The 13,431-nt window shown below is 41.9% G+C and overlaps 2 protein-coding genes and 1 long non-coding RNA gene across 3 annotated transcripts in view; 1 reads left to right on the top strand and 2 right to left on the bottom strand.

The window, feature by feature from the left end:
- swap70b (switching B cell complex subunit SWAP70b) overlaps positions 1 to 3,480 on the bottom strand; it is a 29,664-nt gene extending 26,184 nt beyond the window's left edge. The window contains exons 1-2 of the mRNA XM_030053262.1: positions 3,350 to 3,480; positions 1,367 to 1,507 (exon numbers count right to left, since the gene is read on the bottom strand). Of these exons, the coding sequence (XP_029909122.1) occupies positions 1,367 to 1,507; positions 3,350 to 3,445 (237 nt within the window). The 5' untranslated portion in view covers positions 3,446 to 3,480. The remainder of the gene's footprint in view (positions 1 to 1,366; positions 1,508 to 3,349) is intronic.
- On the top strand, positions 3,139 to 8,259 carry LOC115360369 (uncharacterized). Its single transcript, XR_003928337.1, has 3 exons — positions 3,139 to 3,302; positions 3,395 to 3,498; positions 8,091 to 8,259. It is a non-coding gene; the product is annotated as an uncharacterized LOC115360369 (long non-coding RNA).
- Positions 5,860 to 13,006, bottom strand: wee1 (WEE1 G2 checkpoint kinase). Its single transcript, XM_030053261.1, has 11 exons — positions 12,729 to 13,006; positions 12,036 to 12,592; positions 10,890 to 11,107; positions 10,197 to 10,263; positions 9,369 to 9,541; positions 8,713 to 8,981; positions 8,321 to 8,416; positions 8,067 to 8,152; positions 7,798 to 7,968; positions 7,313 to 7,458; positions 5,860 to 7,080 (listed from the first exon to the last, which is right to left on the bottom strand). The coding sequence occupies exons 2-11, from the start codon at positions 12,516 to 12,518 to the stop codon at positions 6,918 to 6,920; spliced, it is 1,872 nt and encodes a 623-aa protein (XP_029909121.1). The 5' UTR covers positions 12,519 to 12,592; positions 12,729 to 13,006; the 3' UTR covers positions 5,860 to 6,917.
- Positions 13,007 to 13,431: the final 425 nt, after the last annotated feature.

The raw sequence follows: 13,431 nt of genomic DNA, 5'->3' as shown, positions 1-13,431 counted from the left end.
TGACAGAATGAGACAAATAACTAACAGCAGCTTGACCCACTTTGAATCCAAAAGCACTAAAAGCAGGGGTCGAATCAGGACTAAGGTGAAGGAGAGCACTTTGGGACACTGGAATGAAACTATTTGCACTTCACAAGAGAATTCTGACTGCTGCCATAGTAACCATCCAAAAATGTGTAGTTTTCCCCTCATGACACAAGGATTCCAAACAGCCACTCGGGACAAAAGGAATTCCATGGGAGTTTGCTCCCTATGACATCATTAAGGGGGAGACTTTCACTTGTCATGATGCCCAGCAAAACAATCGCCACCACTCCATTCACACTGTGACCTCGTGTGACATCAGCACCGGAATGAAGACAAGAAACTGAATCAATTCTCAGCGTAGAATAAACGCTCCCGTGTGGCTGTCCAAGCTGAGCATGCAATGAATGGCCACCAGTGCCACCAGTACATTATACTAATATCACATATCAATCAATAGACTTTCATGCTTGTTACCAGTGACATGAATGAAAATTTGGTGGGGGCTCGCCCTCAGACGTCCAGGGAAAATTCAGACTTCAAGAATCACAGAGAGGCTTAAAGTGAAAACCTCCGAACCAAAGTCCAGCTTAGTCCCATTTAGTTAACTGTTGTACTTATCTGTAGCTGAAATATTATCAAAAATATACTGAACTAGGCTAAATTAAATATGATTTTCTGAGACAGACTTTGGTTCCTAAAAAGTTGGCATGTTGAAGATACAGGTTTTTTTTAATGCGACAGCAACATGTCATGTGGGTGCTGGGCTTTGACCCTTCACTCTCCTTAAAAACAGTATCTTGTTACCACTTCACAATAAGACTGCCCTAATAAAGGTTTATGAATTGTTTATAACTGGGTTACTAATTAGGTTGAAAACACTTTACAAATAATCAATAAACAATTAAACAAGTTATAACACGGTTTTCACGCATCAATGCAGGCTCACTATTTGGCAAGATCATGTCACTGCTGCACTGCATTCATTCTGTTATATCTCAGATCTTCTTAGCTTACTTTACTTGACTTTGCCAAAAAGTGAGCCAGCATCAATGTATGAAAACTTGCTTATAACTGTAAGCAAGTTTATAAAGTGTTTACAACTTAATTAATAACCTAATTATGAGCCATTCATAAACCGTTTATAAGGTTAGTCTTCTTGTAAACTGGTAATGCTATTTTTAATATTGCCAGTCAAGAATTTTGACTCATTCCACTGTTGCGCTCAATTTCAATTCAAAGTCGAGTCCAATTTGAACTCGACATATCAATGTTAAACTTTCTCATTTGAGTCCCCCCCATGGTTCTACTGAAGGGAAGCTGATCAGTGGTGTTGGCTGACCTTGTCCAGGATGAACTTGTTCAGGTACGGCATGTAACCCTGGTTGGACACTGGGCCCTCATCATCGTCCTTAAAATGCTCCTCCAGTGCCACAGGGTCATGAGGGATCTTCATCACTGTGCACAAGTTGTGGGACAGCACCTGGAAATCATAGGAAGTTATATTACTTTTATTACAAAAACATACCCTTTGGGGAACGAGTTATGACCTAAAGGTCATCATTCAATCGGATATCAAACACAGGGCACTTTCTTTCAAATGTGAAGAATTGTTTATGATGGGTTGATGGAAGGTTTTTTTGTTTTTTTCCAAATGACAGCTGTCTTTTTCCTCCGATGCAGATAGTCATTGTAGTGGACAAACTATTGATAATGCCACCTGTGCCTCACACTGAACAAGCATGTGCTTACTGGGGTGAAAATACTGATAAGTCAGAACATCTGTTTCTGGGATGAGTGCCCATCCTGTGGTGAGAGACTCATGGCTACACAGGATCTGGGTTTCATCCCTTGTCCTGTCAAACAAGAAACCCCTGATGTATTGAGGAACAAGAGGATAAGCATGAACCTAAAGGAAACACCACCCTAAGGTACACTTTTATTTATTCATTTGCAATGTTCTAGTATCTCTGCCTGTTGCAGGCTGGATTTCTTCCTGTGCGATTGCTGACCATTAGTGCAAAATGGTAGGTGTAGAACAGGGGTAGGTGACTGTGTGCCATAGAGGTTCAAGAGTCTGCAGATTTTAATCCCAACAAAATACAGTGCAACCTGATTTCACCGATTAGCACTTCTTCAGTAAGAGAGGTGGAACTCATCAAAGAAATCACTTGGTATCATCTTTGGTTGGAAGGAAAACCTGCAGACACTCTCCTCTGCACAAGACTTCCATCCCTGGTCAAAACAAAAGCCTTTGGTTCTTGATTCTCATGGAATAACATCAACCAAAACCCAGCTGAAGCTGAGCTGGGAATATCCTGACATCTTGAAGCCATGGCATCCAGTTGTCTACATTAGGCTAGGTATTCAGAAGAAAAAATACACCATCACACAACAAAATGGATCTAGAAACAGCTGACTATTGTTTAAACAATGTTCAAGTGTAATAGGGCTGAGTTTTGACTTTAACATTGACCCAGTTCACCCCAGACAGCACTGCATCACCCATCACAAGCCACTCAAGGTAAAATATTTGTCATAATTCTGGGGGAAAAAACGATGCTGAAGGCTGAAGCACTGACAGCAAGGATGAATGTTGGTATAAAAATGACCGCTAAGACCCGCAGGACTTTACCATGATGACAACATATATCAAGGCAGTGAGGCGGCTGTCATCTTAAGCTCACCACAGCCTACTGTCCGCTTTATTGTACTATGTACAGAGGCAGGCAAACCTTTACCACAACTGTTGAAAACATGCAAGAGGCAGTTTCAGTTGTGCTATTCCAAAACAGTTGTGGGGTACACTAAATTAGAGATGACTATGGTATTAAACACGGTTAGCAAATGAAAATGTAAGATAACATTCAGAATTATGCATTCAAATGAGTTTATATCAACCTAATCTTACTTTATGGTCTTTGTTTATCTACAGTGGCATCACTATAATATCCATAATAGCCTATTAAAATCAGTAGTGAGGTTATTACTCATTTTCTTGTCCTATAGTATCCTAACAGCGACATGGCTTTGCTGCGGTGGTGAAATGTTTTGCTACTCTATAGTTTATTATAGGACTGCCAGTTCTGTTGCGTTACTGAGGTCAATCAGCGCGCGCCTCCGGACAGGTGCGCAGCTTTTCTGAATCGCGAGCACAAGCCAACAGGAATTTTCCGTGAACAAGAGATAAAGCTGTTCCTAAAGACGAGGCACGGCTCCTAGTTTCCTGCCTGCTCGGCCACCGCAGCTCCAAAACTGATGATAAACAGGCTGCGCAGGTTGGACATGATTTAACGTTGTCCCATTTTTGGAGAGTTTACTGTACCTTCAGTTGTGATTTGGACACTTTTCCGCTTTTGTCCACGTCCAGAGCTGTGAATGCGTGCCATATCGCCTTCAGAAGTTCGTCCCGTAGAGCCATAATGATGTCAACAGCAGCTCTCCCTCCCTGCCTTGCTCTCGTCTTGCTGACTTGTGAGTTGCGGAGCTGTGTGTGTGTGTGTGTATGCGTGTGTGTTGGGAGAAGTGTCTCTATAAAACACAATGGGACGGTCACATGACGCGCTGTCAGACACCGAGGCCGCGGTGCGTGTCTGGCATGATTATGATTGAGGTGCTGCAGCACCACTCAGCGAGAGAAAACTTCATTAATGTCATGGAACTTTGTGTGTGTGTGTGTGTGTGTGTGTGTGTGTGTGTGTGTGTGTGTGTGTGTGTGTCATGTTCTCACAGAGTCAGGATCCTTGATGTTTTGGCCAAAAAAAACCCCAAAAACAACACAATTTAATACTTGAAAGTTGTTTTCTCATATCTTGCGTCCAAAAGAACACATTTGTCATATAAAAGAATGAAATAAAGGAGGAAATCCAGTCAAGTCAAATTCTAGATTGTTTTATTTTCCTACATGTGATTTTATAAACAAGATGCAAATACACCGTGTTTTTTCTGCTATAAAAACAGGACAATGTAAACAGTTAGTATCTTTGTTAAAGGAGGTTATACTGGTAAGTTAAATATTGAACTGATTGAACTGATCTGGTCAATCAATTTGGAATCTGTGATTTCACTTTAGATTGTGTTTTTGCAGCTCAATGCAAAGAGCAAGGCCAGGATTTGGAGGGCATGATTCCCCATCTGGGCCTCTCTGTGCTAAAAATGTACACTATTCCCGCAATGGACTGAAAAAAAAAATGTAAATATATCCATATTCACAAGTGGCTATATACCAAGTTACCATACCATAAAAATCCTTTTTATTTTTTATAGCGAGTGAAACATCTGTTACTGGCGTGAAGTAATTCCACTTGTCCAACTCAAACCAAATCAAGTTCAACACTTTTTGGAATACAGTGTATTTTCCTTGAAACTCATGGTATGACTTGGCGCATTCTGCCTAGTTTCAAGATATTGGACCACGTACACATCACACCTGCAGGAGCTTTTCTGACCTCCCATTCTAAATCCACAGGCATTAATATGGAGTTGGTCTCCCTTTGCAGCTAGAACAGCTTCCACTCTTCTGGAAAGGCTTTCCACAAGGTTTTGGAGTGTGTCTCTGGGAATTTCTGCCCGTTCATCCAGAAGATCATTTGTGAGGTCAGACACTGATGTTGGACCAGAGGGCCCGGCTCACAATCTCTGTTTTAGTTCATCCCAAATGTGTTGGATGGGGTTGAGGTCAGGGCTCTGTGCGGGCCAGTCAAGTTCTTCCACTCCAAACTCAGCTAGCCACAGAGCCTGCTTTGTGCACTGGGGCTCAGTCACGCTGGGACAGAAAAGGGCCTTCCCCAAACTGGTCCCACAAAGCTGGAAGCAGAGAATTGTCCAAAATGTCTTGGTGAGCTAAAGTAACAAGATTTTCCCTCACTGGAACTGAGGCCAACCCCAGAAAAACCAGCCCATAACGTTATCCCTCCTCCACCAAACTGTACAGTCGGCACAATGCAGTGAGGCAGGGAACATTCTCCTGGCATTCACCAAACCCAGACTCATCATCAGACCGCCACATAGAGACACGTGATTGGTCGCTCCACAGAACATGTTTCCACCGCTCCAGAGTCCAGTGGCGGTGTGCTTTACACCGCTCCAGCCGACGTCTGGTGTTGTGCTTGGTGATGTACGGCTTGCATGCGGCTGTTTGGCCATGGAAACCCATGCCATGAAGTTCCCGGCACACAGTTTTTGTCCTGTTGATGCCAGAGGAGGTTTGGAGCGCTGCAGTTATTGAGCAGTGAATGGATTTTATTCACCTGTGGCAAAGGGGAATGAAACACCTGAATTCAGTGATTAAGAAGTGTGTCCTAATTCTTTTGTCCATATAGTATTAATTCTTCAGAAATGAACCTCCACAATAGAAACTGCATTGGAAACAAGCGCTAGAATTTTAGGAACTTACTGTCTACTGAAATATGATGCCATTTGAAATCATTCAGTACTCATTCAGTAAATGTTGCATTTACAAGCAAGACGATAATTTTGCATATTTCTAATTCAAACCATCTCTTAAGAATGTTCTTGGATAAAGTACTGACATTTTTTTTTTTAAATTTCCCAAAACATGTGAAACTAGGAGACAAGTCAAATGATCTCACACCACTAGCTTCATCTTCCATCTATTTGGAAAAATATTATTAAGGCTAATTGGAACACTGAGATGGATTTTTTTTTTTTTTTTTCATTTCTACCTTGTTGAAGTCATGGTGAACAACAATTCATGTTCAAGAGGGGTTTTAAAGCCTTGGGACAAATGATATGGTGTGTGATAACTAACTTTGCTGACACCACCTGACTGCAGAACTAAAGCATCATGGTATATAATCTGAGACTGAGCATGACAAGGGCTTTATGAGTTCAATTTAATAAAAAGAACATATGTACAAGGTTACAGCGACGTAAGGTTTTGTTAGGAGTTACAAGAACAAAAACATGAGAATACTTTTTCTAACAGTTATTGCCAGGACATGCCTTACAAAAACGACAGCAGAAAAACAAAGTAGAACATGAGAATCCATTGAACAGGATGTGAATGATTGTTCTAATGCTACAGGCAGGGTTGGCAGCTCACATGAGAAGTAAAACATTATGTACCATTTCTATCCTTAAAAACAAATGTGAAATCACTGGATTAGGTACTTATAACAGATTGGATAATTTTCTCAAATGGCACCATCCATTTTCTAGTCCCACAATTTGATTTGACAGGAGCAAAAAAATGTGGGCAACAGACTCCTGCTACTCAAAAATAAGAGCCAGTGATCTCTAGAACGGTCCAACCTGAATCCCACCAAACCCTGATACAGACAAAACATCAATAGCAGCAGTTTTTTTTTTATCTGGCAAGTTCCACTTGTTGCCTCCAAAGTGCTCCATTACAAACACAGCTATCGTCAGTTCTCAAACCCTCTTGTACCCAGCATCAGGCATTTGACAGGCAGTAAGGTGCACACGGCTACAACTAGTACATTCACACTGAAGAGGACTTCGATGCAGCTTCAGTTTGCCACCAGAAAGTCTTAGGCTTGTTGAAGAAGTGCCGGGAGACAAATGGAGAGACATCCTGACATCCATGCAACTTTGAGGAACAGCAAGAGTGTAAAGGTACAGTAACTACCTTTCGAAATGACGGTTTCTCCAAGGAAAAGTATATTGGCAACAGGGCTGAACTAAGCTGAAGTGAAAAGAGTTTATTGAGATGAGTCCAATCTCAGAAGAGTATGGCAGCAATCTACAGCTTCAACTGAGCTGAACAGTCCACCCGCATAATTGACTGGGTTCTCTTCAAGAGCGTGCACCATGTTTCTTCACAAAAACAAAAGTCTGTCCCAACTGAAAAGGTCTGAGTCTTGGTCCAAAATCCAATCAATCTGTTGACCTCCTGTTAAGGTGGAATGGTCTCAGTAGATGGTGAGGCTGACCGACCGGTTCATCTTCTTGCCAATGAGCCTGGAGGTTCTGGGGTTGGACTGAACTGTGGAGCGGGTCAGGATCCTATCTGTTGACAAACCCTTCTCCTTCTCCTCCGCTGCGGCCTTGTCCATCTGGGCCTTCTCAAGCTCCCTGAGTGAGACAAAGAAATGGTGTTAACCAGCGGGCCACAGGTCGATATCTCTAGCATCAGTTTACAGAAGCAGTTTTACCATATTGAAGCTGTAGAATACAAAAACAGTGAAAACATCTTTTAGCTGACTGTATGGAGTATGAATAACACATGACCAGTAAAATACTGCTGACTGTTGACTCTGGCCAACACAGTCAAAGCTTGGAATTGGCTGTGCTGCTGTGTACGTACTTCTGGAGCAGGGCGATCTTGAAATCCTTTGCTTTGAGTACCACTCTGAGCTGGACTGCACACATCCTGGAAGTGGTCAGGAGCACCGGGTGTTTGATCAGGTCAGAGGTTGATGGTCGTCTGGCTGGGTCAGGGTGGATCATTAGCTGAAGGAGATCAACAGTGTAAGAATTTGGATTTTTTTTTTTATGTTCAGTTAAGATGTGTTCATGTTTAATTAAATAACTGCAATACAAATGATGAAAATTCAAAAAGATTAACAGCCATTTTTACTCACTAGAAAATGTTGCTTTGTTTTTAAACAAGGCACGCAATGAGAAAGCAACATTTCAAATCTTTTGAAAGCTAAATTTAGGACATAAACAGCACATGTAAAACCTTTAAAGAAACCTCTCAAAAGAATGTCAAATGGGTGTTATAAAAAGATGTAAGATTCAAATGGAGAAGTCTGCCCACTGAATATTTGCCGTAACATTGGCCATTACCTTAAGAAGACTGAGAAACTCTGGAGAGAGCACTTGAGGAATTGCGGGCAGTTTTCCCTGGCGAATCTCATGCCACTTGTCTCCATTGGTTGGCAGAGGCTCAGCCCCTGAGGCACTGACCACAGTCAGAGCCAGGGCGAAGATGTCTGCCTTAGTCAAGTTGCTGTAATCCTACAAAGGAGAGTGCAGAATAACATTAAAGTTTTATACTTCTCTTGGTTTCATCTAAGTTTTATCTGTCCAAAAATACTCAGTTCGAGATAACTAACCTCTTGTAAAATTTCATTTGCCAGGTATCGGCTGTCACCCTCTTCTACCTGTGGGTTGTTCACTCTTGTCACGTGACCAAGGTCACCTGGAGAATGAAGAGAAGGGAAAAAAAAAAAAAAATCACATTTTAGGCACACGGCTGACCATCTTCCAACCAGCGCAACAGTCCAATATCACTGGAACAAAAACAAATCAAATAAAATCTGTTTTGCTTCCAACAGTAACTGTGCTGAATGCTCTCTGAGCGACTTACCTATTTTGTAAACAACACTGGTTGTCAGCCCATCATCCTCCTCCTCATCACATTCTTCAAAGCTGGCAACAGACTTTCGTGAGATAAAGATGTTGCCTAGGAGCAAGATGTAAATATTTTATTAGTTTCTCATCACAAAAGGCTGTACAAATCATCGCCTCTTGTGAAAAAGGCAAGTAGATCTATTTCCACTGTTTAATTTCTCATACTCAAGAATTACCTACATCTTTGATCTGAACTGTAGAATGGATATTCTACCCATTTTCTGTGTTTTGAATGTGTATCAACGCTGCTGTTGCAAGGCAAAACTTCCTTTAACGGCAGCTAATAAAGTTAGTTTGCGCATTACTGTTGCCAGTACTATACCATTTTGATTATGATCTAGCACTCACTTGGCTTGATGTCCATGTGCACCAGGGAGGTAGAGTGGATGTACTTCAAGCCTCGTGTGACCTGCAGCAGCAAATCCTTCAGCTCCAGCTCTGACAGGTAGTGTAGCCGTCGATAATTCTCTGTGATGACATCAGAGAGTGTGCCACCATTGCAGTACTCATTCTGGATGAGCATGTGGTCATCTTCAGCCCAGGCTGAATAGTATTGCACCACGTGAGGGTGCAGGCCCAGGACCGCGTGGGCATATACCTCCCGTAAGGCATTCTGTCTGTGAAGGAGGCGGAAAAGGGAACAGACTGTTTTAATTAAGGCATGTCTGGGGCAAGTCTCCAAGTTTTGTAGTTCAAAGAAAAAACTGCCTTCAAGTTTTTCTAGTACACAACTCCTATTGGCCAATCTGTACAGAAACACACTGGAGCCTATGGACTGTACTAAAAGCAAGCAAGAAAAAAAAAATCAGAAACCACGGGAATATATTTTAGGGGTTTTGCTCAAAATAACATATGCATTATTTGAAACGCGTGACACTGATTAACCTAAATACTCAGTTGACAGAATATCACTTTTACAGGCTGAATCCTAAAATTTTCGAAGATACTGAATGCTTAACATCAGCTAATAAGAGTTTTCTTTAGTAGACTAAACTTCAACTTACTCATCCACTGATCCCGCTAAAGGTTTCTTTGATCTCTTGATGGCGTATGTGCAGCCATCTAGTCTTTTCACACATTTGAACACAGCACCAAACTCCCCACAGCCAATCTTCTCCAGCTCATGGAACTCTGAGGCGTATCTGGACGTCATGTTGCTCTCCATCATGGTAATCCTCTGAGAACACACAGTGAAAAAAAGAGCTTTACAACAGGTTTACCGCATTAACTCTGATGAAAACTGAGTTGTGCATTTACATCCATGTGCATTTGAAGATCATTTTCTTCCTGCCAGACACATGTCACATCATAGGATAAAGTTTCTACAGTTGTTCGCCAGTTTTCCTATAATGGCTCAGTAGGATCACCACTGAAACTAATACACAACTAGTGCCAATTAGTTTCAAAGAAACATGCCAACAAACAATTATGGGGAACCGCAAAGATGAATGCAGAAAGACAAATTCAGAAACTGGATAGACTCCTTTATCCACACTGCAGATAAACTGCACATATGTCTTGTCCTTTGCACTTAAGCATTCTGCAGTTTATTATGACTAGTAATGCATAAAATTACAATTTACTGCCTGGTTGGTCTTTTTGACGTGTTTGCCTGGATTGGATGTACAGGTATATTGAATGTGGGCTTATTTTTTTCTATTGTGTGTTTAAATTGTAAACTTGTTTATAAAAAAAAGTAAAAAAAAAAAAAAAACATTCATCATAGTATAATATGACAGTTTTTTTTTTTTAACAAGTGCATAAAATGAACCACCTAACATCGTAAATGTCACTGCATGACATGAAAAGAGATTTCACAGAAGTTAAGTTACCTTGGATGGTGGGAGGACTTCCTCCTCCCCCACACCATCGCTTGCCTCCATGTCCTCCCCAAAGGAGCTGAAAATCAGAGGGAAAAAAAAGAGGATATCATTTCACATTCTGCACACCAGAGGGCAGCACTGAGGTCTTCACAACCACATGGCAGAGTTCACCAGTAACCATGAGGTCTTGGTTCCTTGCCAAACCCCCTTGTCTTAGTCATGCTTACTCAACGGCTTTAACGAATCTGGTTACTACAACAATGGGCTTCAATCTGTGTCCATCATGATAAGAGGCAGGTACAGGTGTGTGAGAGTGGTCTGTGCTATACAGTATGTGGTTCACTGTGCTGGGGAACAAGTTATTGTGCACTTTGCTATAATGCGCCAAAATGTAATTACATTGCTTTGACAACTACAACATGTGGGAAATCAACAAAAACACACACACAGTTAAGTTATGGATGTAGCTTGTCTACTCCTCCAGCCACTTTGACTAGAAACAAATACAATCCAGAAGTACTGCTCTAAACATAAAGTAAAACAAGTGGCACATGAATATTTCAGAATTTCCCAATTTGGGATCAATTAAGTACATCTATCTATCTGTTGAGACTGATTAGCCACTGTGGCCTGAAGACAAAAGGCTCCGTCTTGCCATACCACCGACAAAGCTGGGTCAAAGTAAACATTAGAACAACATACTCATTCCAGTGTGCCCGCTTCCTGTTGTTTCTCTGTTGTGTGGCAGATTGGATGAGGAGGGAGTCTGGGGTAAAAGGGTTGAAGTTGACCAGCGGGGCCTGGTGTCTCCTGCCACTGCTGTCTGTGACCGACTTTCCTGATGCCTCCACATTCTTGAACAGGGCAACTCTCCTGCTAGAGGGTCCTACGCTGGAGCCTCTAGCTTTGGACAACAGACTCTGGGAAAGATAAATTACACAGTTTAGTAATCACTGTAACATCAGCACTACAATAAAATACAAAGTAAAGATTTAAATTACAAAAAGAGGATGGACTACTCAAACAAGTGCAAGGTGATTTCAGAAAGAATGTTATTCGTGACAAATAACATGGTATGCACTTGTAAAATTGAATGCCCTGTGCATTAGGAGAAGAAAGAGAAGAAGCTTTATTGTCATTGTACAAAATACAACGAAATTTCGTTTAGCAGTAATTCTTGTAGCAGCAACAATCGTAAGAGTGGTATTAAGTTTAATAAATATAACAAAGTGCAGCAAAAAAAAAAAAAAAAAAAAAAAAAAAATACTGTGCATAGTTATTAAAAGGTGCAATAAAAAAAGCAGTTTATGCAGTAGTCCATGTTCTTGGACTGAGAGGTAGTAGTGGTAGCGTTGGGGGCAGTCTGGCTCTTCACAGCCATGGAGAAGAAGCTGTGTTTTAGTCTTATTAAGGAGAACAAAAGTTGTGTTGTGCTGAAAAGGAAATAACGCTCATCCAAAAGCCCCAAATTTACCTGCCCAGACAAAACACCCCCGTTCAACTGACTCATTTGACTGCCTAGCTACAGTGACTGCATTATGCAATTGTACAGTAGCACATAAGTAGGTCATCAGGTCGATCCTTATATGAAACTCGAGAAGTGGGATGAATTGTTTGTTTGAAACAGATACTGTTTTTGTTAAGATTGTTGTTGTACATCCAGTAGCTGGCATTGTAAGGCACAGGCATTTTCAAGTTTGCACAATTTACAGCAAATAATGTTGTTAAAATCCTTGTGTGGATTTTGTTAAGCATCGCAGGCAGATAAAGTGGAAAGCTGGTTAATAAAATCGATTTCATAAAGAATTTAATTACACAAATGTATGTGATCCACTGCCAAATACCAACCTTTGGTGTGTGTGGTGTGTCGAACAGACGGAGTTTTCTGAAAGTTTTGTGAGGAGGTGTGTCGGGGCAGTCTGGGATCGGGGAGCTGGATCCTTCCCCGTCTTCTTGGCCGTATGAGCGCTCCGGTGACCCGCCGAACAACCGTGAAATTTTCCTCGGCGACGGCGAGCAATTTGCAAAGATAACGCTGCCAGGGGACTGTAGGTGAGACGGGGAGTCGAAGCCCTCCTCGTCCCATAGCTCAACGTCTTCATCCCCGGTGCGATTCAAGGGGCTGCTGCCCTCCAGCCGCTTGCTGGAGGCGTTCCGGCGCACTTGCATCGGGGAGTCCAGTTCAGTGAAGCCCGATTCGTCTCCTGTGCTGTTGTTAACATCCTCAATGATGTCGTCCTCTCCGTCGCTGGATGTAAACTGCAATTTCTGACGAATTGGCCGAGCCATGGGCGAGGGGGGTCGGTGTCCACGGCAGCTGAGACTCGACATCTTCGGATTAAAGCCCGATGCGAAAATCACGCGGTTGCAACCCCTAACTCGCTATTGCAATGTAGTTGGAGTTGCTTGTAAGAAAGAAATAACACTCGTTAATGTCTAACTACCTTACAACGAAGGTACTGTCTTTCTATGAAGTACCAGCGGATCCTATTCTTTAAAAAATGCTAACAAACTATGAGAAAATTTAGCCGACTCGCTTACTTGGCTATAACAAACACGCCCATCCAACGTCGAAAATGGCACCACACTAACAAGTTGTCTTCTCCGTCTTAACCGCGTCTAAAAATGAACTTTCATACGGTACGAAAACTTTGGTAAACAGTACTGTCGTGTTTAGGTGTCCGTCAGCAACTTCTCGATGACATAGCAATGAAAATCCTGTAAATCCAAGTCGAATAAAACGCCGCAATGTTTACAACAACGTTTGAATGAGTCGAGAACTGAAGTCTTCCTATCACGCGCGTGGCAAAGGACTTCCCGCGACCGTTGGGCACGTGATCTTTTTCAGCCAATGAGAGCGCACAAGGGAAGTTTGAAAGATGGGCGTTGCAGAGGGGGCTCGGGGGTCGTTACGTCATCGATAATGGGACAAGAATCTGGCGCGAACGCACGCCTTTCATGTTTCATCCCCGTTTTGTTGGGAGCGAAACAATGACATTAACCTCCAGACAATGTATTTATTATGCTGATGTCACGATCAAAGCCTCGTTTTTAGTTTGAAGTGATAACTGACAATACTCCATTCATTTTTGGCTCATGCCAGAAGTCAAACATACCATAATCAATGATGTAATGGTAAATCATACGAGGAAAAACACTTCCCGTTGGCAACCACCGCCAATGTAAACAATGACTAATTATGTTTTTAATCCTTAAAGTGCTCTACATTCATATAGGTAACTTT

Source organism: Myripristis murdjan, chromosome 6, assembly GCF_902150065.1.
Source record: "Myripristis murdjan chromosome 6, fMyrMur1.1, whole genome shotgun sequence".
Taxonomy (NCBI): domain Eukaryota; kingdom Metazoa; phylum Chordata; class Actinopteri; order Holocentriformes; family Holocentridae; genus Myripristis; species Myripristis murdjan.
This window is presented reverse-complemented; position numbering and strand designations above follow the sequence as displayed.